The 22,333-nt window shown below is 43.4% G+C and overlaps 1 protein-coding gene across 1 annotated transcript in view; it reads right to left on the reverse strand.

The window, feature by feature from the left end:
• RAPGEF5 (Rap guanine nucleotide exchange factor 5) overlaps positions 1-22,333 on the reverse strand; it is a 256,006-nt gene that overhangs the window by 139,146 nt on the left and 94,527 nt on the right. The window contains exon 8 of the mRNA XM_019534471.1: positions 4,458-4,519. Within this exon, the coding sequence (XP_019390016.1) occupies positions 4,458-4,519 (62 nt within the window). The remainder of the gene's footprint in view (positions 1-4,457; positions 4,520-22,333) is intronic.

Raw genomic sequence — 22,333 nt, forward strand, 5'->3', positions numbered from 1 at the left:
CCAGCTCTGCAGGCTAGATCTAGCAGCTCTGCAAGCCAGATCCAGCCTGCAGGCCATACATTGCCAACCTCTGATTTCAAACCATGTAGAGAACATGATAAAATAAACTTTATCGTATTTTCAGGAAAAAAGAAAATCAATATTAAACTCCAGGGGAAATGGAGGCATTATCATTCTGGTACTTGAAAATACTTTAAAATCTGGCATTAACCTGAGTGGAATAAATAATGCCACTTCCATGATAAAGGGTTAAATATGTTTAGAAAGACAGCACTGTACAATACACTGTACACAGGCCTGTACATGACAGGCCTACACGTAATTCTGATTTCTCCAATGACTAATTTCCTACGGAACATAGGTTCATTTTTCTGCTAACTACTGTAAGAAACCATCCTGGTCAACTAATTAATTAACATTATTCTGACAGCTTCTGAAAGCTGGCCGAAAGGACTGGAGTTAGATTTTAATATTCTTAGTCGTTTTCACTTGTCAATATAAATTGAATTTTTAAGCAATGTGTTTAATGCTGCTAAGCAAAAGTGCTAAAGGTCAGCCTCCTTGTACTTGAAAGTGCAAGTTGCTTTTCTTTTTTATATGCACAGATACAAACATTGCAGGAGCAAATGTTGCTTTCATTCCAACCCACTCAGGTAGCTAGAGGGGCAAATCATGAGATTTACGCCCACAACTTACACACAGGTGAAAATTACATGGGTGCAAATTTCATATGTCTCTAATTTAAAGAATGCCAAAAAAATTAAAGCTTTATATTAAGGCATCATTGTTGTTCTTAGAACAAAATTATTCTCATTAGAAGCATTTATGTAATTTTCAAAACAGCACAAGAGATTTTACTGTGAAGGAAAGTAAATGAATCACTAGTCACTACTGTGGTTTGCAAAGCAAAACTGTTGACCTCAAGCTTTCTCTTCCAATGTGTCCTGGAAAATATTCCCTTGGAAATAGCTGTAACACGATAAATGAATAGGCTACAAGAGACATAAAGGTAAAAATCAGAGATCTCTAAGCAGATAGGAGGGTATAACATCTTCATCCCACTTGCTTATAACAATCTTTGGCCCTAATTGGACATGTCTATACAAGACGTTTACTACGCAGTAAATGTCTGGGTGTCCACATGTGTGCCCCTATTAGGCTGGAGTAAACCAATGTATTCTGCAGCAAGACAGTATTTGTAAATACTACTACTATCCTGTAAATATACTATAATACTATAAATATACTGTAATACTATCCTAGTAAATACAAGTACTATCCTGCTGCACAGTAAAAAACTCCACAGTAGCACACGTGTAGATGCAGGAGGGGCTGGCTGAAGCATGTGCGTGTTTCAGTGCAAGGGTTGCTTATCAGCTAGCCCAGGGGTGGGCAAGTATTTTGGGCGGAGGGCCGCTTACTGAGTTTTGGCAAGCCATCGAGGGCTGCTTGACAGGCAGCCAGAGGCAGATTAATATTAATTTTCTAATTTTTTTTTTAGGGACCCTGCAGGCCGGATAGACTGTCCTGGTGGGCTGCATTTTGCCCACCCCTAAGCTAACCCCACACTGAAGTACCCTCATGCCCCAGCCAACCCCTCCACAGCATGCTGAGCCAGGAAAGCAGCCTCAGACTGGTAAGCTGACCCCTGAGGCCCCCCCACCAGCCAGGGCTACTCCACCCTAGCTCTATGTGCTGCATATGAATAAACTGCAGAGCTATTCCAGAATAGGCCCCCGGCTCCCCCCTCCGCTAGAGGGAGGAGGAATAATCCTGTCCCCGCCCAGCTGCACCTCCTCCCTGCCACTGCAATGGGAGGCAGCAGCCCCTGCATGCTGCAGGGGAGTGCAAGCCCCTTCCTGGCAAGGGGCTGTGCTGCAGGGCCCACAAAGCTGTAGCTGGCTGCACGCATCAGCGCCAGGGTCCCAAGCAGGCCACAGCCCTGCAAACCCCCTGCAGCACTCCACATCACAGCCCCTCACTGAGAAGGGGCTCATGCTCCAAGATGAGTGCTCGCAGGTCGCTGCTCCAGCTGCTGGGTGGGGCCGGGCCCAGCCCCTGCCGCTGTTCTGTGCTCAGGGCAAGCCCCCTCCCAGTAGGGAGCCGCTGGCACCAGAGCGCAGTTTGCCCAGCCAGGCTGCAGCCACTGCTGCTCTGTGCTGGGGCCAGTGGCTGAAAAAGCCCCCTCTGGCCGGGAGGGAGCTGGCCCCAACACAGAGCAGTGGCAGCTGGAGTCTGGCCTGGCAAACCACGCTCTGGTGCCAGTGGCCGAATAAGCCCCCTCCTGCCAGGAGGGTCTCGCCCCGAGCACAGAACAGTGGTAGGAGCCAGGTCCAGCCCCACCCGGCAGCTGGAGCAGCACCTCGTGAATAACCGTGATGGCCAGCAGCCCATCATGGCTTCTCAAAGAGCGAGCCCCTTCCCAGTGGGGGCTGCACTGTGGAGCACTGCAGGGGGCCTTCAGGGCTCTGTCCTGCTCAGGACTCCGGTGCTGCCACGTACAGCCGGCCACAGCTCTGCCAAACCCACAGTGCAGCCTCTCACTGGGAAGGGGCTTGTGCTTCCCTGCAGTAAAACAGGGGCTGCTGCCTCCCATTGCAGTGCCAGGGAGGAGGCGCAGCTGGGCAGGGACAGGGTTATTCTTCCTCCCTCTGGCAGAGGGGGCAGCCAGGGGCCTATTCTGGACAGGGAGGTAGGGGGAGTGCCAGGCAGATCCAGCTCCAGTCCCTGCTGTTGGCACAGGGAGGGGGGAATTAAACCCCTCTCTAACCAGTTCAGCCTGGGCTGGCCATGCTCCACCAGCTTCCCTGCAGCCAAGAGCTGCTCTAGGGCTTCCCAGCTCCTGGCCTGAGCAACTCCATGCATGTGCTCATGTTGCCTCAGTGCAGAGAGCATGTTTGTCCTGTTACAAACTGGTTCAGCCTAGCCAGGTTAGACTACCTGCACAGGTTGAATCAGTGCAGCCTCCAGCTTTCTGAATGTCTGTCCCTAGTCCAGAAGTGTGTCGGGGGGGGCTTAATTATAGCGCCACTCTAATTAAAAGAGCCCAGAGTGTCTTGTGTATCAGTATCCCTGGGCTTAGATACAGCACCGCCCGCTACCATTTTGAAGCACAGGGATGCTGATACACAAGATGAGAGGCTCCTGCAGCGCAGTAACTGCCACAGTCCAGCAGACTTGATTAATCAAGTGTGTTCCTACGCGCTGGAATTACAGCATGTCTGAGCAGCCTCGTGTATAGACGCCTACAGTGTTCAATTTTCATTAAATCAGCAGGTGAAAGCACATTTGCCTCAATACAGAAAACACTTAACATGTCTTAGCGTCATTCAGATGTGTAGTTCCATTAAAAAAGGGACTACTCAAGGGCTTCAAGATAAAAGATAAGCTTGTAAAAATTGTGAGACAAAGATCCCAAGCCAAAGCAAGTCTGCCCTGCAACAGCAGTCCCCAATTTCTCTCACCTCTCTTGCTTAAAGTGTGCCTTCTTGGCACACTCTATGTACTTAATTGTAAACCCACTGTATATTATTTGCCAAATTTTGGAAATAGGTTTGCAGTCAATTATAAGCTGATAAATAAAAACAATTGGATAAACTGCCATTAAATTATTGTGGCTTCTTTTATAGTATGTCCATGTAATCTTAGTAACTTGCTGCTTATTAGCTCTTAGCATACTTAATGTACTCTGTTTTTAAATCTTTGATTAAATAAACCCTGAATGATCATTCATGTAAATCAATTACGATGAGCAACTTGAATCAGACCTATGCACTTAACTCAGCAAGCTGGAGTTTCAGTACTGTAGCCAATGGTGTCTGGATTTCACCCTAGTTCAGTGTGAGAGGCAAGGATTTCTGAGGGCGATATCTTTTATTGGACCAACTACATAGTTGGGATAGCGTTAGACAAGCTACTTTCAAAGCCAAGACATTATTCTGTCTTACATTTGAAAGTCCTTCCAATTATCCCAACGATGTGTTGGTCCAATAAAAGACATCGCCTTGCCTCTCACATTGATTTCTGTGTAATTTCTTCCTGTTCAGATTTCTAGTCCTCCAGTTAAGCGTGTGCTTATGCTATTGCAGCTACAGATATTTGAAGGGCTAACAGGCCTTCTTTTCACTTTACATATATTTACCTTTATTAATATTCAACCAAAATGTCAACTACTTAGAACAGATGCAATTCAAAAATAAAAAAGTGAAGCATATAATGTATATATCATACAGAAAGTCACAGCAAAGATACTACCTAAGAATACCTTCTGATTTCAAGGACACAGATTTCATTCCCAGTGCAATAAATTAATCTTACTATAAATAATCACAGCAGACAAAAATCTAGCATACCTGCTGCATCATACAGTTTAATGGGTTAGGATGCAGGGAAAAGCTGACTTCTCACTGGTAAGGGGCTACTGAGAGGGGGGAGGTGAAAAACACTGATACCTTTACCTGTGCATCAGAGGTATCCTGGAAGTCCTCTGGGCTGTTGTTTTCTTCATTTTGATGAATTGCTAAAATAAAAAGACGACAGAGTATGGAAATCAAGCAGTCTTAAAATCATAATAGTATGGATTTAATAGCATCAGGATAGTAATAGTAATAGGATCCACAATAGTATGGATCCTATGACCCCAGCTGACTTCCTGCCCTTTGGGCAGGGGGCTGGACTCGATCTTCCGAGGTCCCTTCCAGCCCTAATGTCTATGAAATCTATGGAAAGCAGCAAGGTCCTGTTTAGATATTAAAAAACTATGGCTCAGAAGGATTGTATTTTAATCCTCATTTTCTAAGTAGCTCACTGAATGGTTTTGGATGAATTACCCGGTATTTTACTTTTCCCAGTATATAAACCATGGATGAAAAGTAGTGATTTTTCAGCATCCTGTTAATACTTCAGAAAATGGTGGGTTTTAATGAAATAAAGAATCTTTCTTAGATATTAAATGTAATGCCTAATGATTCATAAAGAAGAAATGTTTTTTTAAAAAAAGCCCTTTTGCTTTCATTAGACTGGTGAAGGTCTATTTGAACAGAAAAAGTAAGCCGGCATATATCCTTTACCTCAGACCTGGAAAGTTCTATGTAAGCAGAAATCTCAAGCTTTTAACAAAGAATGCCACTTCTCAGCAAAGTCATCACCAGAAATAAATGGGAGCTGAACATGAATATTTTGGAAGTCATTAACTACCGGGCATCATAACTGATGACTTGACTCACTGATGACTAGACCGACAAGCGGAACATATACACAGGTAAGCAACAGGGGCCAGGGCAATGCTAAGAATAGGGAGCCAGTGCACACATCCTCAGGAGGCCTCAAATACCTTTACACAAATGCTCATAGTATGGGTAACAAGCAAGAAGAACTTACCCTCCTGCTAGGCAACACCAACCCAGATATAGTGGGGCTCACTGAAACGTGGTGGGACCCAACGCACGACTGGGCAGTGAATATCAAGGGCTATAGGCTATATGGGAGGGACAGGACAGGGAGGAAAGGTGGGGGTGTGGCGCTTTACATTAAGGAGGAATACACATCCTCATCAAGTAGTACAAGGTCGGAGGAGGGGCACACTGAAGTGCTCTGGGTCACATCCCTTTCTGCACCCTCACAGGCGCTCCCTGGCTCATCTCACGATTGCCCACGCCCTCGCGGACGCTCTCTGGCTGGCCTCGCAGCTTGCACCCCACTTACACAGGTCCAAGGAGGTGATACTCCTCCTCTACGTGGCATTGGTCAGGCCACAGCTAGAGTACTGCATTCAGTTCTGGGTGCTGCACTTCAGGAGGGATGTGGACAGCATGGAGAGGGTCCAGAGGAGGGCCACTTGCATGATCAGGGGGCAGCAGGGCAGGGCTGAACCTGTTCAGCCTCCACAAGAGAAGGCTGAGGGGGGATCTGGTGGCCGTTTACAAACTAGTCAGAGGGGACCAGCAGGCACTGGGGGAGTCCCTGTTCCCCCGTGCACTACCAGGAGTGACAAGAAATAACGGTCACAAGCTGGCAGAGGGTAAATTCAGATTAGACATCAGGAGGCACTACTTCATTGTCAGGGCGGCTTGGATCTGGAACCAACTTCCAAGCAAAGTCGTGCTGGCTCCTACCTTGGGGGTCTTTAAGACAAGGCTAGACAATCGCCTTGCTGGTGGCATTAGACCCCAGTACTCTTTTCCTGCCATGGCAGGGGGTCGGACTTGATGATCTGCTCAGGTCCCTTCTGACCCTACTAACCATGAAACTATGAAACTTAACACCATTTAACACAAGTAAGCTGTGCCAGAACAAAAGCTGCAAGCAGAGGTACACATAGGAAGTTTTGGGCTCAGATCAGTGGTGGTGTTTGGGCTAATAATAGCAGCTGCCAAGCCAACAGCAGCAGCAGCCACCATTCTTCTGCTCCCTCTAAATCAGTGCCTGGGACTAAGTTCCCCGTTCATCTGACCTTAGGTACGTTATTTGCTACAGACTAATATTTTTGTTTCAATTAAGCAAAAACAAATATGCTGGACTGAATACGTTAAATCTACAAATGCTGCAATATTATCCATTTATTTGATCCCAAACAGTGCTATTTTTTGAAGGAACCTTCAGTACATTTCTGTGCAGAACAGCTCCATACCAGATCAAGGACACACTGCAATACGTATGTGAGCTTGTTATACTTTAGTGCGTTCTGTTAATCCTCACTCTCTTTCTCCCTGAACTATGACATCAGAGATACCAGGCAAGTCAAACTTCACTGAAGACTGAGAACTACTTTTTTTAAAATTTTTATTAGCCCCTATTTCATTCAAAAGTCTTAGAGCTTGTCTGCCATTATGCCTGAACCAATTAACATCAGCAAAAATTCTTTTACATAACATCCCAAATGGTATCAACTATACTATTAAAAAAGGACTTTTCTGATATAAATGCTTCTACACTAGGGTGGTCTTTGGTTCTGTTTTATATTGGACTGTCCTGTTTTTAAACCCTTTGTCTCCTGTCCATTTCTAAATGGGGAATGGACTGCAGAAAATCCTGTTTTTCAGTTCACTGGTGGAAATACATGTCAATCATTTCTCCTCACAATTCTATTGACTGTGTCTAGAGGTAGGGCAGTAAACAGCCAGGGGAAGCAGGTTTCCCAGCCAGGGAGAGAGGAAGGGAGGTGGCCTTTTTGTGTTGACCCCACCTCTTGCTTCTGATTGGTCAAAAGGCCTGGCAGCCCTTCTCCTTGCTGCTGATTGGCTGAGGTGGTGGGCCTCACTGCAGATTGGCCAAGGGGGCCTGCCACTCACCCAGGGGATCTTCTGTATTTTGGGGATGCGTTAGTGGCCACCCTGATCTACACCAGGATTTATTCTGGCATTGCTATGTTGGTCAGGGGTGTAAATTCTCCCAATCAGCAGAGCCATGCCAGAAAAGGCTCTAAGAATGCTAACAAAATATACCAGCACAGAATTCCTCTCGTCAGCATAGCTTATTCCCTTTAGGGAACTGGCATAAAGTACAATGACAAAAGCACTTCTCTACTGGTATAACCTAAGTCTTCACAAGCAATTTAATCAATTTAGTTCTACTGGCAAACCCTTTTAAGCAAAACAAAGCCGAAGACACAGACACCTTAAAGCAGTGATTCTCAGCTTGGGTGCTGCAGCACTGAGATCCTTTTCATGGTACTGTGGAATGCCATGCATCACTGTTAGGTGTGCAAACACAATTAACAAGATAAACCCAGAGATTTCAAACAGGAATCCATGGTGTTACTAACCATTCTGACTTGTAATGGTGGTTTTCTGAGTTCTTTGCAACAGAGTTGTTCTTTTAGTTTTCTGTAGTCAAAAAAAATCAAGTGAAACTAAGAGCTGACATTTTCCAAGGGATGCCTTGAGTCTGAAAAGGTTAACAATTGCACATACAGGACAAAGATTTTTTTTACATTAATTTTAAAACCATGTAGGCCTGGTCTAGACTTGCATTTAAGAGTTTGTCTACAAAGGAAAACAAAGATGTTATGGTAGCACATGTGGCTAAACTCACACTAGTTTCACAGTTGCTTGGGTTGAAAAGGAACCTTACAGATCATTGGGTCCAGCCCACTTGCACATGGGCAGAAAAGACTGCTGGAATCAAATGATTCCAGCAAAATGGGCATCAAGACTTCTTTTGAAGATCGCCAGGGGAGGTTACTGTACCACTTCGGGGGGGGGGAGCCCATTCCAAATCCTTGGCACTCATAAACAAGTTTTTCCTTGTCTAGCCTGAAGCAATCTTCAATCAGCTTGTGCCCATTATTTCTTGTCCTCCTCTAGGGGGCTTTGGTGAATAGATGCTCCCCCAAACCCTGATGTACACCCCTGACATACTTATACACTGCAACCGAGTGCCCCCTGAGTTCTCCAGGCTGAACAATCCTAAGTCCCTCAGCCTTTCCTCGTATGTCTTGGTCTCCAGGCCTCTAATCTGGCATGTGGCCCTCCTCTGGACTCTCTTGAGGTTCTCCACATCCTTTTTGAAGTGCGGTGCCCAGAACTGAATGCAGTACTCCAGTTACAATCTCACCATGGCTGAGTAAAGTAGGAGGATGACATCCTTTGCCTTGCTCAAGATGCCCCAGTGGCTGCATGCCAGTGTTTGGTTAGCTCTGCCACCTATGGCGTCGCATTTATGGCTCATGTTCATTTTGTTGTCAATCATGACGCCCAGGTCTCACTCAGTTGTGGTGCTGGCTGGCAAGCGGAGCACTGCTGAGCCTGTAAGTGTATTGTAGGTTATTTCTCCCCTCATGGACCACTTTGTTTCTCTGTATTAAATGACATCAGGTTGAGGTCTGCCCACTTCATCAGCCTGTCCAAGTCGGCCTGTATTGCCAGCCTGTCTTTAAAAGTGACAACACTTCCCCATAGCTTAGTGTTGTCAGTAAACTTTGCCAGATTGCTTGTATTACCTGATTCACATCGTTAATGAACATGTTGAAAAGCACTGGTCCAAGTACTGACCCCGATGGATGCCACTGGTCACCCTCTACCATGAGGGCTCAGTTCCATCAAATAATACTCTTTGGGTCCTACTAAGGAGCCAGTTACGTACCCACCAGACCATAAAGTAAAGTAGTCAAGGCTGCATTTTCCCAGTTTTTCATGAGGACTTTCTGGGAAACTAGGACTTCCTCATCAGACCATGGTCCTGCAGGACCTCACCAACCAATCCCCATAGGGATTCCAAAGTTCGTGGAAGTCAGTTTTCCTAAAATTGCGGATTTCTACTTTACTGGCCAGTTTTCCTGACTTAAAGTGAATAGAAATAGTGATCATCTCATATCTAAATTCATTGTTTAAATTAGCCAATACAGGTAACAATAGTAGGGAAGATAAAACATGGAACATTGGCCAAAGTAGAGGTGCACTGATGTCAGTCCCACATCGGATCAGCACCAATATAGGGAAAATTGACTGCATCAGAAATGGCTGGTAACGTTGCCAATAAGTGCCCCAATACATATGCACAGCTTCAGCATGCATGGAGCCAAGAACACAGCCCCGTGGCTTGGAGACCAGCATCTGGCTGATAAGTCTGTTGTGGGGGAAGAGGTGGGAGAAGGAAGGGGAGTGGAGAGGCAGGTTGAGGCCCTGTGGTGAGGGAGGGAGTAGGGCAGGGTCAGGCACTGCTCAGCCAGGGCAGGGCAGGGCAAGGAACATAACTGCAAGCAGCTCATCTCGGGGCACAACTCCCACTACTGCACACATCCTAGGAGGGCATGGGGTGTGTGTGCCCCCAGATCTGTGCACAGGGTGGGGCAGGCTGCCTCTGCTGGCTAGGGCTGAGGCAGTGCTGGGCTCTTCCCAGCAGGGAGCTCAGCTGGCCTGTATTCAGGGCAGGCAGCGGCAGCACTTGGAGAGGGCTACAATGGGACTACAGTGAATTTTGGGCCGGCTGCAGATCCCCCTCCCAGTGCTGCTGCCACCTGCTCTGAGCGCAGCCCAGCCCAGCCCAGCCCCCTGCTGGGAAGAACCTGGCACAGCCCCACCCCAGCCTGCAGCAGCAGCCTGCCCCACCCCGCACAGATCCCAAGGCACATGCCCCCCATACCTTCCCAGGGTGCATGCAGGGTGGGAGCCACCCCTACCCCGAGGCCCCTGGGTGAGCTACGGCTCTGTCCCATGCTCCGACCCCACCCCAGCTGAGTAGTGCCTGCCCCTGCCCCTGCCTCACTCCCTCCCTCCCTCACAGCAGGGGCCTCAATCTGCCCCCCATTCCCCTTTCCATCCTCCCACCCCTTCCCCCACACCAGACTTACCAGCCAGAAACTGGCCTCCAAACTGCCCAGCTGCATATTGGAATTGATTTGGTATTGGCCAATATGGCTCCTTAAAAATCAGCCATCTGTATCAGTCCAAAAAAATCTCTATCGGTGCATGCCTACTAGAAACCAAAGAATATGTTTGGGTTTTTTTAATCATAAAAAGAAAAAGAAGTAGTAGAAAAAGAATGTTGGTTGAGTCAGAAGACCAAATCTTATTGGAACTATTGGAAAGGGTTAACCAAACCTCTCTGAAACTGGGAAGTAGCTGAAGTCATTCAACTGCAATGTCTGACGCCACAGCAAATGACGTGATATGTTTTCATAGTTTCATAGTTTGTAGGGTCGGAAAGGACCTGAGCAGATCAAGTCCAACCCCCTGCCAAGGTTTTTGATTTATACGATCATAAGGAAATGTTACAAGGCCCTGGTAATGAGTAACCTGCCTCAAGAATGAAGTAAATAGGGGAGTCAAATCCCTGAAAAGATCTGAAATTAGAAACAGAACTAAGTGAGCAGTTGCAACAGCTTTTGGGTTTCGTACAGAACAAGATAATATTGGACTGTTCTAATTTGGAAAGCATGTGTACATGTAATCAACACTAAATGGGTTAATTGTACATGGCTTTATGCGATTGGACTGTGTTATGAATAATAACAGCATAAAGTGCATTAGATGCTTGATTCATGTTGGAAATTTTAAGATGAATGTATCCCTGCATAAATCTCCAGGGCCAAAAGTTTGATGAACTGACTGACAGAAATTAAAGGTTATTCTAGTAACAAGCTCAACACTCATACTTTGTGTGTTCGGACTTACTACTATGTGGACAGGGTGGCTGCAACATAAGTTCTGTACGCCCTGCATTCCAGTTTCCCCACCCTGTCGTCCCTGGGCCCTTCATTTCTCCCCCTGTGGCAAGGTTCTGTTTATATGGTCATTGCCTCCTTTCCCATCCACCCCTACCATACTAGTATGCTCACTGGTGTTGTGAAAATCCCAACACCCTATTGCCAGGCCTCTATATAACAGGAATGGTGCCTATGCCCCCATTCTTCTCCACCAGCCCCATCCTGCCCAATTTCTCTCCACTCTTATACATTATACACTCCCCCAATTTCTCTCCACTCTTGTAAGTCATACAGGCTGTCAATGTCTTAAACACTTTTGGGAGGATGGACAAAAATGAGATAGGGATGTTATGAAACTGGAATGTGATAATAGATGCTATCAATCTGTTGCATAATCTATAGACAACTGCAGAGGTACATGAAACTGCAGCTGGGCTAACTGCACAGCAGGGACCCTGTAAGTACCTGAATTTTCTCTTTCAGTTTTCTCATTTTCCCCCAAATGAATAAGGTTCTCATGAGCAATGCCTAGAATGTTCCCTGAAATGTGGGGTACTAGTTACACTGTTGCAAAGTTATGATAAACAGACACACACACACACACACACACACTACTCTTAGACTGAGTTTGTGACCTCACTTCCTCATCCAATTAGTGAAACCATGACACAGACCCCGTTTTAGCCATTTAAGCTGGCTTGGCCTAGTCTTTGTTTTGTGGTTGTTGGGTTTTTTTTTCACTAAATCAGTTTAAAAGCCCATCCCCAATGATTTAGCTGTAGCAGTTTTAAAGCTAATTAGAAAATGTCTGTCTACCCCCATCCTCAATTTAAAGAGACCTTAATTTAACAGCTGAAAGAAAAGTTGCCTCTCTTCAAAAGGTTAATACCACCACTTGTTTAAATTTCAACTAAGAAAGCTCAAAATCTAAATCCAGCAATGACTGCCTTCAATATTATTTCAACTGGGTAAGGCAAGTGGGAGCCAATTTTTTTGGCAGATGTGCCACCAATTAGCCATGTACCCTCTGCAAGTGCCACTCCAACCCCTTTCTCTGCCCAATCTCCAATCCTGGAGAGGGATAAAGATAACCCAAACTGGTTTTGTTGAAGTTTTACTTTATAAAAAAGGCTCCTTGCATTCTCTTTCTCCACCTCTTACCAGTGTAGAAAACCGATAACCATAATCTACCCCTAAACCTACATTTTGACCATGCACCAGGGACGTCACTTAAGGAGCCAAACAGGTGAAGATTAGGGCTGTGTGAAGCTTTGGTCACCAATTCGATTTGGGAGAGATTTGGCCCAATTCAGCAGCTGAATCTCTGAACCTGAATCGAATCAGAACCCTCCGAATCGATTCAGAGTGATTCAATGATTTTGAGATGGTGGGATGGATGAAGCATCCCATGGGATCATGGGGGTCCCCAGTGTGCACAGCAGCAGATCCAGAAGTGGACGAGAAACACTTTCAGTCCATGTCTGGGTCTGCCATGGAGTGTGCGGGCACTCCACCCCCCACTTTGGTGACTGGTGCCTCCAGAGTCTGGGAGAGCACCCAGGGTCCCCCTGCGGCTGACTGCTGAGCCAGGGGGGCATGGGGGGTCCCCTGCACACTCAGCACAGTACTTCTGGTCCACTTCCAGGTCTGCTGCCAAGCATGCAGGCCCCTCACCCCCCCCCCCCGCACCCCTGTGGGATGCTCCATCCGCCCTGCCATCTCAGTATTCACGAGCTGCACCTGGTACCTCGAGGTATGTAGAAAAAACATTTAAAGTTCCGTCTATGACCGAATTGCTGATTCTCTGAATCAACATCAAATCTTTAGATTCGGTCAAATTGAATCAGGACACTGATCCAAATCAATTAAATTGAATCACTGACTCCCGAATCAGGATGAATCCAAATTGAATATGGCCCGCTTTGCACACCTCTAGTGAACATGTTTGTTGATTTTTTTACACTTAAGAACTCCAGAGAACTGAAGTGTATAACTGAGGGCTCAACTAAACCTCTAACCAAAGCTTCATAATTTGTGTATCAAACAAGTTGCTACATATCCTGCCAATAAACATTAAAAACATCCTATATCAGTCTAATTAGAAATTCTAAGTGTATAGTTCAGAAAATTCTAGTCATATAAAAACTGGTACTCTTTTCTCTCTCCACACAAATACACATGTGCGCACGCCATGGACACATGATTACTTCTATTATTGCAAATTTCTGGCAAATTTACACCAGTAGAAATCTTCCTGAGAGGAGGCGTGTACAGGTGTTCCAGCCTAGATACTGGGGGCATCTCTGTCTGGAGAAGCCTGGAGACCATGGTCAGCTGGACTCCTCCTCAGTTGCAGAAAAATGTCCCCACACCTTCCCCAGATTGGACCTGCCCCCAGTCTGGGGAAGGCACAGAGGAAGCTGCTGCTCAACTCTTCATCATGGAGGACGAAGGCATACAGATGTTCATTCTAGTGAGAGAAAGTCCCTTGGAAGGGAGATCTTCCAGGTGTCAAGGCAGAAGATCTCCCTCACAGATTTGGCATGTTTTCTTTCACAAAAAACTGAATGAATGCCTGTATTCTGGCAATTCTCCCAACAGAAACGTAATACCTGTATGTGGTCACAAGCATGTACACAAGCACATACAGTATTTTCATGGTTATGTAAGAACTGATGAATATCTCCTTGAACTTGCACACAATGCAGTCATATTTAGTTCTAATAAGACAGGGTATTGCCCTGATGAACTTTTGTACATATAGTTGAATTTCAGTAATGAAATATGAAACAATTATGCATTCATTTCTAACTTACTGCTAAGATGACTTGACTTTTTTTTTTTTTTTTTTAGGCTTACCACTGTAAATTAAACTACAGTAAAAGTGAGCAGGGTATAAGAATGGGATGGGAAATGATTTCCCAAACAGAACATGAATTCTGGACAGTTCCTTAAAATGTGACATGTACATTAAAACCTGCAAATTCTGAAACAAAACCAAATTCTGAAGACAAACCCTGCTTTGATCCACTCCAAAGGAAGAGATGTCCTACCAAACACTGTTATTACTGAAGGACAAAACTGTTCATTAGATCCAAAACACATATTTAATAGTGTGTGTATAGCCAGGTTTGAAACCATATTTAGAACATTAAAAACATTTCACATCTTTTAACATACAGGAAAGGTCACCATAACTGAATGAAAGTGAGGATGTTAAAGTGGGCATTAGCCTGTTAAAGTGCACTTCAGAAGTGTCCATTTGCAAATTAGCCTATGGAGATGCAGATTTTTAATGGTCACTTAAAAGAGGAGGAGGCCATGGTTTGATTTGATTTCCTTACTCCCCTGTGGACCATAGCAGTGATTTTGCTGGAAGATTTTTCATAAAACTAATATTGGAGTATACAATCCTTCTAGGAGAGATGCTGCATTTTTGTACACAAAGGGGATTACCACTCTTGCTAAGTAAAGCTTATTTAATTTCTTTTGAGTTCTTTTGTAAGGCGAAATAACCTACATTTTACATAAATGGATTATGCACTTAGATGCACAATAATCATGCGCCACACATGCTGCTGAAATGAAGCCTGGTTCACTATGTACAGTAGAATCCCCATTACCAAGGGTCCACCAATCATCCAGAGAAATCAATTCTCATCTAAAACATAACATATAAAATATCAACCTACAAAACAGTCTCAGCTTTTTTTTTTTTTTTTTTTAAACCGTTTCCAACAGGGATGTTACAAAAAGTAAAATTACACTAACATATACTGTAGATTAGAGATGAGTGAAAGCCATAATGATTCATCTCAAATCAGCCTGTTCCATCTGCCCCTACCTCCTCTCACACATAGAAACGGGGGATTTAGAGCTTGTCTGCACATGAAAACTAGTTCACATTAAGGTAGGGCTATGAATGTAACATGAATGTGATTTAACACTTCTGTTAAATCACAGCAATGAAGCACTTCAAATGGGAAAAAAAAGCAACTTCTGTACACACCCTTAATTTTCACTTAACTAGTTCAATACATCTCACTAAGGCAATTCCCTTCTGTGGCAGGGGCCTCAGGCAATGGCAGTACTTCAGTCTTTCCTGTTGTCTACCTGTGATGCATATTTTAGTTTCTGCCACTTGAGAAATCTAATAGAAAACCCTCCAAAGTTGAAAAAAAGTGGGCTACAGGGTTGCTTGCTCTGATGAAAAGTCCCCAGGAAACACCAGTGAACTGGAGTAGTTGGGGCAGGAAGGATCTTTTTATGCCTGTTTTCAAACATGAAGGATTGCTCAAGATATGATTATTTTTAAGGTAAATATATGGATGATAAATCTTAAAAAATCATGTAACAAAATGTAATACTTTCTAACATTTTAAATAAAACTAAATACCAATATTAAAGCTTAGATTTTAACAGGCATGAATTGATCTTTTTAAGGAGAAAAAAGTAGAAAGGACAATGAAAATCTCCACGTGTGAAACAATCCATGGAACCAATAGTATATGGATCTTCCCAGAGGTTTTACTGTATTGTGCAGCAACCTAGCTTTCTTCCTTTTTCATGAACTTAGTTTCTTCTTTCTACCCCTTCTGGTTGCAAAGATAAAACTTTCACAGCACAAACCAAAGCACTATGTCATACTGATTTTGTAGCCAGCCAGACTGGAACAATAACACTAGGAGAGGTGTGAACTTCCTCCTTTTAGCTTTCAAAGTTAACACCCTATTAAGCCAACTATTTAAGTACTTACATATAACTGTCATCATCATTAACTTTACTCCTAAATAATGTAGCTGACACCCAAGCAAATGACAGGAACTTTGGTCCTGCATATGAATAACAATTCCTTCAGCATCATGCTTGGAAGGCACTCATGCCTTCAGTCTGGCCCCAGTTTAAACTTAGAATGCTCAGTGGAGACCAAATCTTGGACCAAGCTGACATATTCTCAAGGGGCATATGCGCTCCATAAAAGTGATACGTATTGTTCCTGGGGATATGTCCCACATGCCTCAACAGAGCGTATTTGATAGGAATACAGGAATCACTTGTCAGCCTTTTCGCTAAAAATCAAGCATTTTGAGTAACATCTGAATTCCTGATTTTTTGGGCCAGCTCAGTAGATAATGGTGCGTCTGAAGTTAAGAAGATGAGACAAGGCTCTCAACAGACATGGATATTATGCTTAGGTATTTGGGACTTGACATGGAAATCTTAAAAAATAAAAAACAAAACAGAAGTGTTTTCTTATACTCTAACAGTTCTTCAAATTTAACTGGCACACAAGGTTCTTTGGGTGAATCTGAAATCCTATTAGATGAATTTGAATAGTTGGAAAAAAAATTTGAGCAAGCTTCTGGGGTTATAAATCCTTCATCAGGCTGAGGAAGTCTCTGCAGTTGGCATGTGCTCTTCCTGGATGGATCAAATTTAACTGGATTTTCTAACACACAAAACCCACACCTGCCTTTCCCTCAGTTGGCATTTACCTCTTTAGTTACCACCACTCCTTAAAATAATATCCATATATATCACATGCTCTCTCTTTATCGAGATTGCTTTCTCTTGGTCGAGATCAGGACTAAATGGGCAGAGACCTAATGCCCTCTCTGTGGATGGGAGACTTGGAACAAAATGAAGGTGGCAGTGGGAATATTCTGCTTCTTCAAACAGCCTCACACAGATCTTATTCCTCTTCTTTCATTCTTACTGGCAGTTTGGGGGAGGCTGTTACTCTCTATAGCAGACTATCAGGCTAATAAAAAAAAAGTGTTAAGGAGTTGGAAAGGATATTTTCTATGAGGAGTCTTCCTATTTCAGGCTAGCCCATATTTATCATTGCCAATTCCTGCAACATTATTATAGTCTCTTGACTTCTGTTTTTTAAAAATTCTAGAGTTCAGATGTATTAGTTTAAAATGCCGTTTCTAATGTACATGTTTGCAGAGGGGAAAAAAAAACCACACACTTAAAAAATTAATGTGAACTCACCCTAAAAGTTTGGATATCAGAACCTACTTTTCTCTTCAAGCCTCATGTTTTTAAGCCATTTTCAGACTTCCTGAGACCCAGCTCATGGTTTTGAAAATTTGAGGTTGGTGATATTTTTGCTCATTAAGCTCTGCATCTGCTGCAAGGTCCCTCTATTACCCCCAGGCATTTGTGGAGGGGATACACTGAGCTCTAGAAGAGGTTGGTTACTATGGCAGCTGAAACCGTCTGATTGTATTGCAATGTCAGTTGAAGCATACTAATTTGTCAGAGGGGGAAAATGAAGAACAGTCCATATTCATAATATTGTGAAGCTAAAGGCCAGATCCTTCATACTTGCTATCACACTACAGCTTGGGCAGAAGAGAGAAGAGAAACAAATACTGAACCTTTGGGGTGATCAGATTTTAGAACAAATCAGCCAAGGCCCACTCTGCCTTCCCAGTTAAACAGATAGATATGAAGGAAAAAACTAAAATAAAACTGAAATAAAATACCAGTGATATCCCGAACACTAGTATACAAGAGACAGCCAGAATCCCCTAAGCTACCACAAACCTGCTACCTTTTACCAGCAATTATGATAAATATGCAGCTTTATAAGCTCATCATTAGCATGTTTCATTTCATAAGCAATACTGAAATTGCCTTTAAGCTCTTTTTTTTCCTACCTGCTATCATGCATGCATGTATGCAAATTATTGTAGTGATTTCCCATCACCAAGTACTATGCATATCTCTGCAGCAGTTGGTAGACCCTTGGGGGAGCTGCCCAGACAGCTGTGCAATCAGCTGAGTAAATCAGCTAATTAAAGAAGCAAAGAAAAAATAAAACTATTAAAAGAAAGGCTCCTGCTTAAAGCATTATTCAATACCTTTGTATCTAGGGCTGTGTTGCCATCATGGGATGGGCTAGACGCATTTATAAAGTAGGCATGCAACTACCACACAGATGACAATGATGTTAATTTCTCCCATTTATTGTTCCAGTCTGTTTGATATTTTTGTTTTGTAATTTAAATCAATTCAAATATAAATTATTTCAGCATTTAGTTTCGTTTTAAAATGACAAGACCATGAAATGTAATGGTGGTTTCCAATCTCTGGTGTGCAAATGGTCATTAACTTTTGTTTGACCTTAGGTGTAGAACTAATATTGAATTTGCACAGAGGGTTCTCATTATGCTAGTCTAGTTTCCACGCAGAAATAAGTTCCCAAGGGACTCGGTACTGGAAGCCATTTCTCAGATCTCATATAGGAAACAGGATCCCAAAAATACACAAAAAAAACTATTTCCTTTCATTCTGCCAAATTTATCAAGAAGTAGATAACAGCTATGGTAGGAATCTGAAATCTAAACAGAGCAGGACCAGTGTAGTGAGAGAACAGACTGACACAAAATTAAAGATATAGATTTGGACTGACAGACACTGCAACACAGACAAGGAGAGTTCATTAAATTTCAGATCCCCTTCACTGCATTTTAACAACCACAAGAGGGACTAACTTCAATTTATGTGTTTAGCTGATAGACACACCTTTATGGTATAAGCAGTTACTTCAATAGCAGGAAAATAGCAAATAAACTAAATGATGCTCAGTAACTCATTCATATTAGAGCATGTCTTGCATTATGATGTTTTTTATATTTTAGAGCAGATTTTCTTTATTCACTCTGCATTTGACTTCCCAGATTTCATGTACTATTGTGCTCCTGTGTTTTCAGTGTAGAAAAGAGAAAGCTTATACCATATATCTCTGATTTAGTTAGTTTATATGGTGCAAATCTATCCTGCCTTCATTTGAAAAAAACAGATGGCTAGAACAGCTATGCATTTTATACTTATTTTGTAATAGACTATTGCTGATCCTCTTGGAATCTGTGGCATCGATTCTTCATTGCCTTGTCCCTTTTGCAGTCATTTACACCACTGCATAGTGGGCACTCAATGCTTTTAAGTCATAATATTTTGTACCCCTTTTTTTGGACAAATAAAAAAATTGCACCCACTTCACTCCAGGAGGAAAGAAGTAAAGAATCACAGGGCTTAGCTCTTCTTAATGAAAACAAGAGAGGATTATTTAAAAACGAACAAAATTTTGCAACAATGCAAGACTCAGTAAAAATGGCTCAGTGCCTGACCACACTAAGCATACCTCTCCAGCACTAAATTTAAAATGAGTGTTGTACTGCACTGAATGCAACTGCATCTAACAGGGTGTGTCTACACATGAGATGTTTACTGTGGAGTTGCCCAATTAGCTTCATAGTAAACATTTCAGCATTTACACATGCAGTGCTATTAGGACAGAGTAAACTAATTAACTCCACCATAGGTTAGTACTTGTAAACACAAGTATATCCAAAATCTAAACACAGGAAAACCAGTGCAGTGAGAGAACAGACTGACACAAAATTAAAGATACAGATTTGGACGGACAGACACTGCAACACAGATAAGGAGAGTTCATTAAATTTCAGTTCCTCTTCACTGTATTTTAGAAGTTTTTTAGTGGGTAGCAGTGCATGTGTAGATGCTGACAGGGCTGGCTAGGGCACAAGGGCGCTTCAGTGCCCCATCCAGACCCTCCACAGAACAGTGAGCTGAGGCAGGCTGCTGGCACTGCTGCTGGCAGGCTGACTTCTGGGACCCCCTGCCATCCAAGGCTGCTCCAACTCAGCTCAATGTGCTGCGGTCTCAGGCAGGTGGTCAAATGCAGCATCTGGGAAGAATAAACTCCAGTGTGATATACACCAGTTTATTGCTGCACATTAACTTCATGTGTAAATGTGCCCAAATAGTGTTAACTGGCAGCTACAGGGGCAGCCTGTATTTCAGAACTGGAGAGGAGCAGCAATCATGAAATGATGAACATACAAGGTTTGTCATCATGTAGAAGAGAATGAGACCAGGAAATGTTAGAACAAGGAGTTATTGTGCAACTAATGAAGAGAAAAAAAAATGAGCACACTGTAAGAGATTGTACACAAACTGTATATAATGCTAACAACTGTTGTGCATAAACAGTTCTGTTACATTACAATTTCTGATTCATGAGTACCTTATAAGACACACACAAAAAAAAATAATAATAATTTCACAAGTTTCACATTAATTGCAAAAAGAACAAAACCCCACAGAATCAAATTTGGCACAATTCCACAATCCTGCCACTGGAGCCCTCCAGTTACATCTGTTTAAAACTAGCATTTTTTAAAGAGTTTTATTTATATATTAAATAAACAAAAGAGGTGGTTTTTTTTTGTTTTTAAATACAGCTTTGGGATTCCAGTATACAATAAAATGTGCAGTGTGAAGTATCATGGTATCCAGGGGATCTTCGATCTCTCAGCACGGTGGGAGTGAAACAGATGGCCACATATTAAGATGCTGAGAGAAGGAACACTTCTCATCGCACTTAAATGATCTCCACTGGCTGATGCCAAGAGCTTCTCTTACTAGGTCAGGCTAGAGCAGTGCTTCCCAAACTTTTGCTATCTGGGGCACACTTTTTTTTCCAGATTAAAACTGGCAGCATACTTCAACCTTACACCCCAAAAGGGTATACAGGTATATTTCCCACCCCCACAAGCCTTATAGTATATTCCATTCCCCTGCCAGAGTGTTAACAAATACATATTTTTTTAAGCAAGGGATGAGTCTATACCAGTGGTTCTCAACCTTTTTAACTTCAAAGCCCCCACTTCCATAATTCCTTAACACCCCAACTGAAAAGTCACTGAGCTAGATCTAAGTTCAGAAAAAATGTTGAGAGGGGCCTTGGGGCTAAAGAAGTTGGGATCTAAGCTGGTGCCACTTCAGGCTTGTGGGTAAGGACATCACCCTGTTGTGCCTGGCTCTTTCCACAGTCTGCAGCTTCCCAACCCAGGGCAGCTCCTGCTGATGAGGCTGTTCCTTCTCACATACCAGCATCCACCCTCGCAGCTCCTCCTGCCAGCCCCAGGAGTGTGGGAGGAGTGGAAGGAACTAGCCTGTGCATCTGCCTGCCTACCTGCCTGTGCATCTGCCTGCCTATGGGCAGCTGGGAGCAGAGATGGGAAAAAGGGAGCACCATCACAGGGGCTGCCAGCGCGCAGGAAAGGCATCAGCAGTGGCAGCAGTCCCCAGAGGAGGACTCCATTAGAGTAGCTGGGGCAGGTGGAGGGTGCTAGGCATGGAAGGAGAGCATTTACCTCCTTACACAGGGAGATTTTGCCACACTCTTTGGGAATCACTGGGCTAAAGGAAGCCATGTGAACCAAAGACAAGTTTATCATAATGCATGCATGACTGTACACAGATTAGTGCAGCAGCTGCCTCCTTCCAGTCTGGCTTTGCCCTAACAGGCCTCTTCAGTCAGTCCTTTTAACTTCCTAACACAGTCCTTGTTCATACAAGCAAACCAACCAACCAACCAACACAAACTGTTATTTTTGTTCTCAGGCAGTGGGAGAGGCCCTTCCCTCTGGCCCCCTCCGGGCATCAAGCTTCTCTGGTTTTCAGTCCACCTCTGTCCAAGCAACTTCCCCTCATGCCCAACTTTGATGTCTTGAAATGGCCATTGAAGAGAAAACAAAAGGACTGTCTCTTACCTCAAGATGAGGGAGGGGAGGGGGAAGTTTAAGATTAAAAACATTAGGTCCTACCTGAACTAGTTAGTTAGTCTCAAAAGGTGCTACCCTCCTCTGCCCCCTGCCTGACTCCAGAATAACAGGTCTAATTCCTCTCCCTATTTAATGATATTTGTAGTGTTTTGAAAGGCTATTTCCTCATGAAATGGTGCTGAATGTTATTGTTAATGTTTATGTAAGAATTCTATTTTATCCCACACATTCCTCTACATTTTACCATTGTATTCAAGAACCGAACATTCAAAGATGGACTAAAGCAAGGGCATGTCTGAATAAAGTAAGTCAATCCACTGAAAAGAGTGCTTAGAAAACACATAAAAGCAGTAGGATTTATCAAAGGTCACAAGTTAACCTTTGCTCAACTATTCAAACTTTTCAATTTTCTCCACACCTGTAACTATAATGTTGTCAGTACAGTTTTCTTCTGTAAAGCAGAATAAATTATTTCAATCTCCATAGACTTTCAGCTACATAAAAAAACTGCAATAAACAAGCTTAATTTCATATCAAGGTATTGTATATTTATATACCTGCACACCAGAGAAATTTAAAAGCCAAT

The sequence above is a fragment of the Crocodylus porosus genome, unplaced genomic scaffold (genome assembly GCF_001723895.1).
Source record: "Crocodylus porosus isolate Cpor-Errol unplaced genomic scaffold, CroPor_comp1, whole genome shotgun sequence".
Classification (NCBI taxonomy): Eukaryota; Metazoa; Chordata; order Crocodylia; family Crocodylidae; genus Crocodylus; species Crocodylus porosus.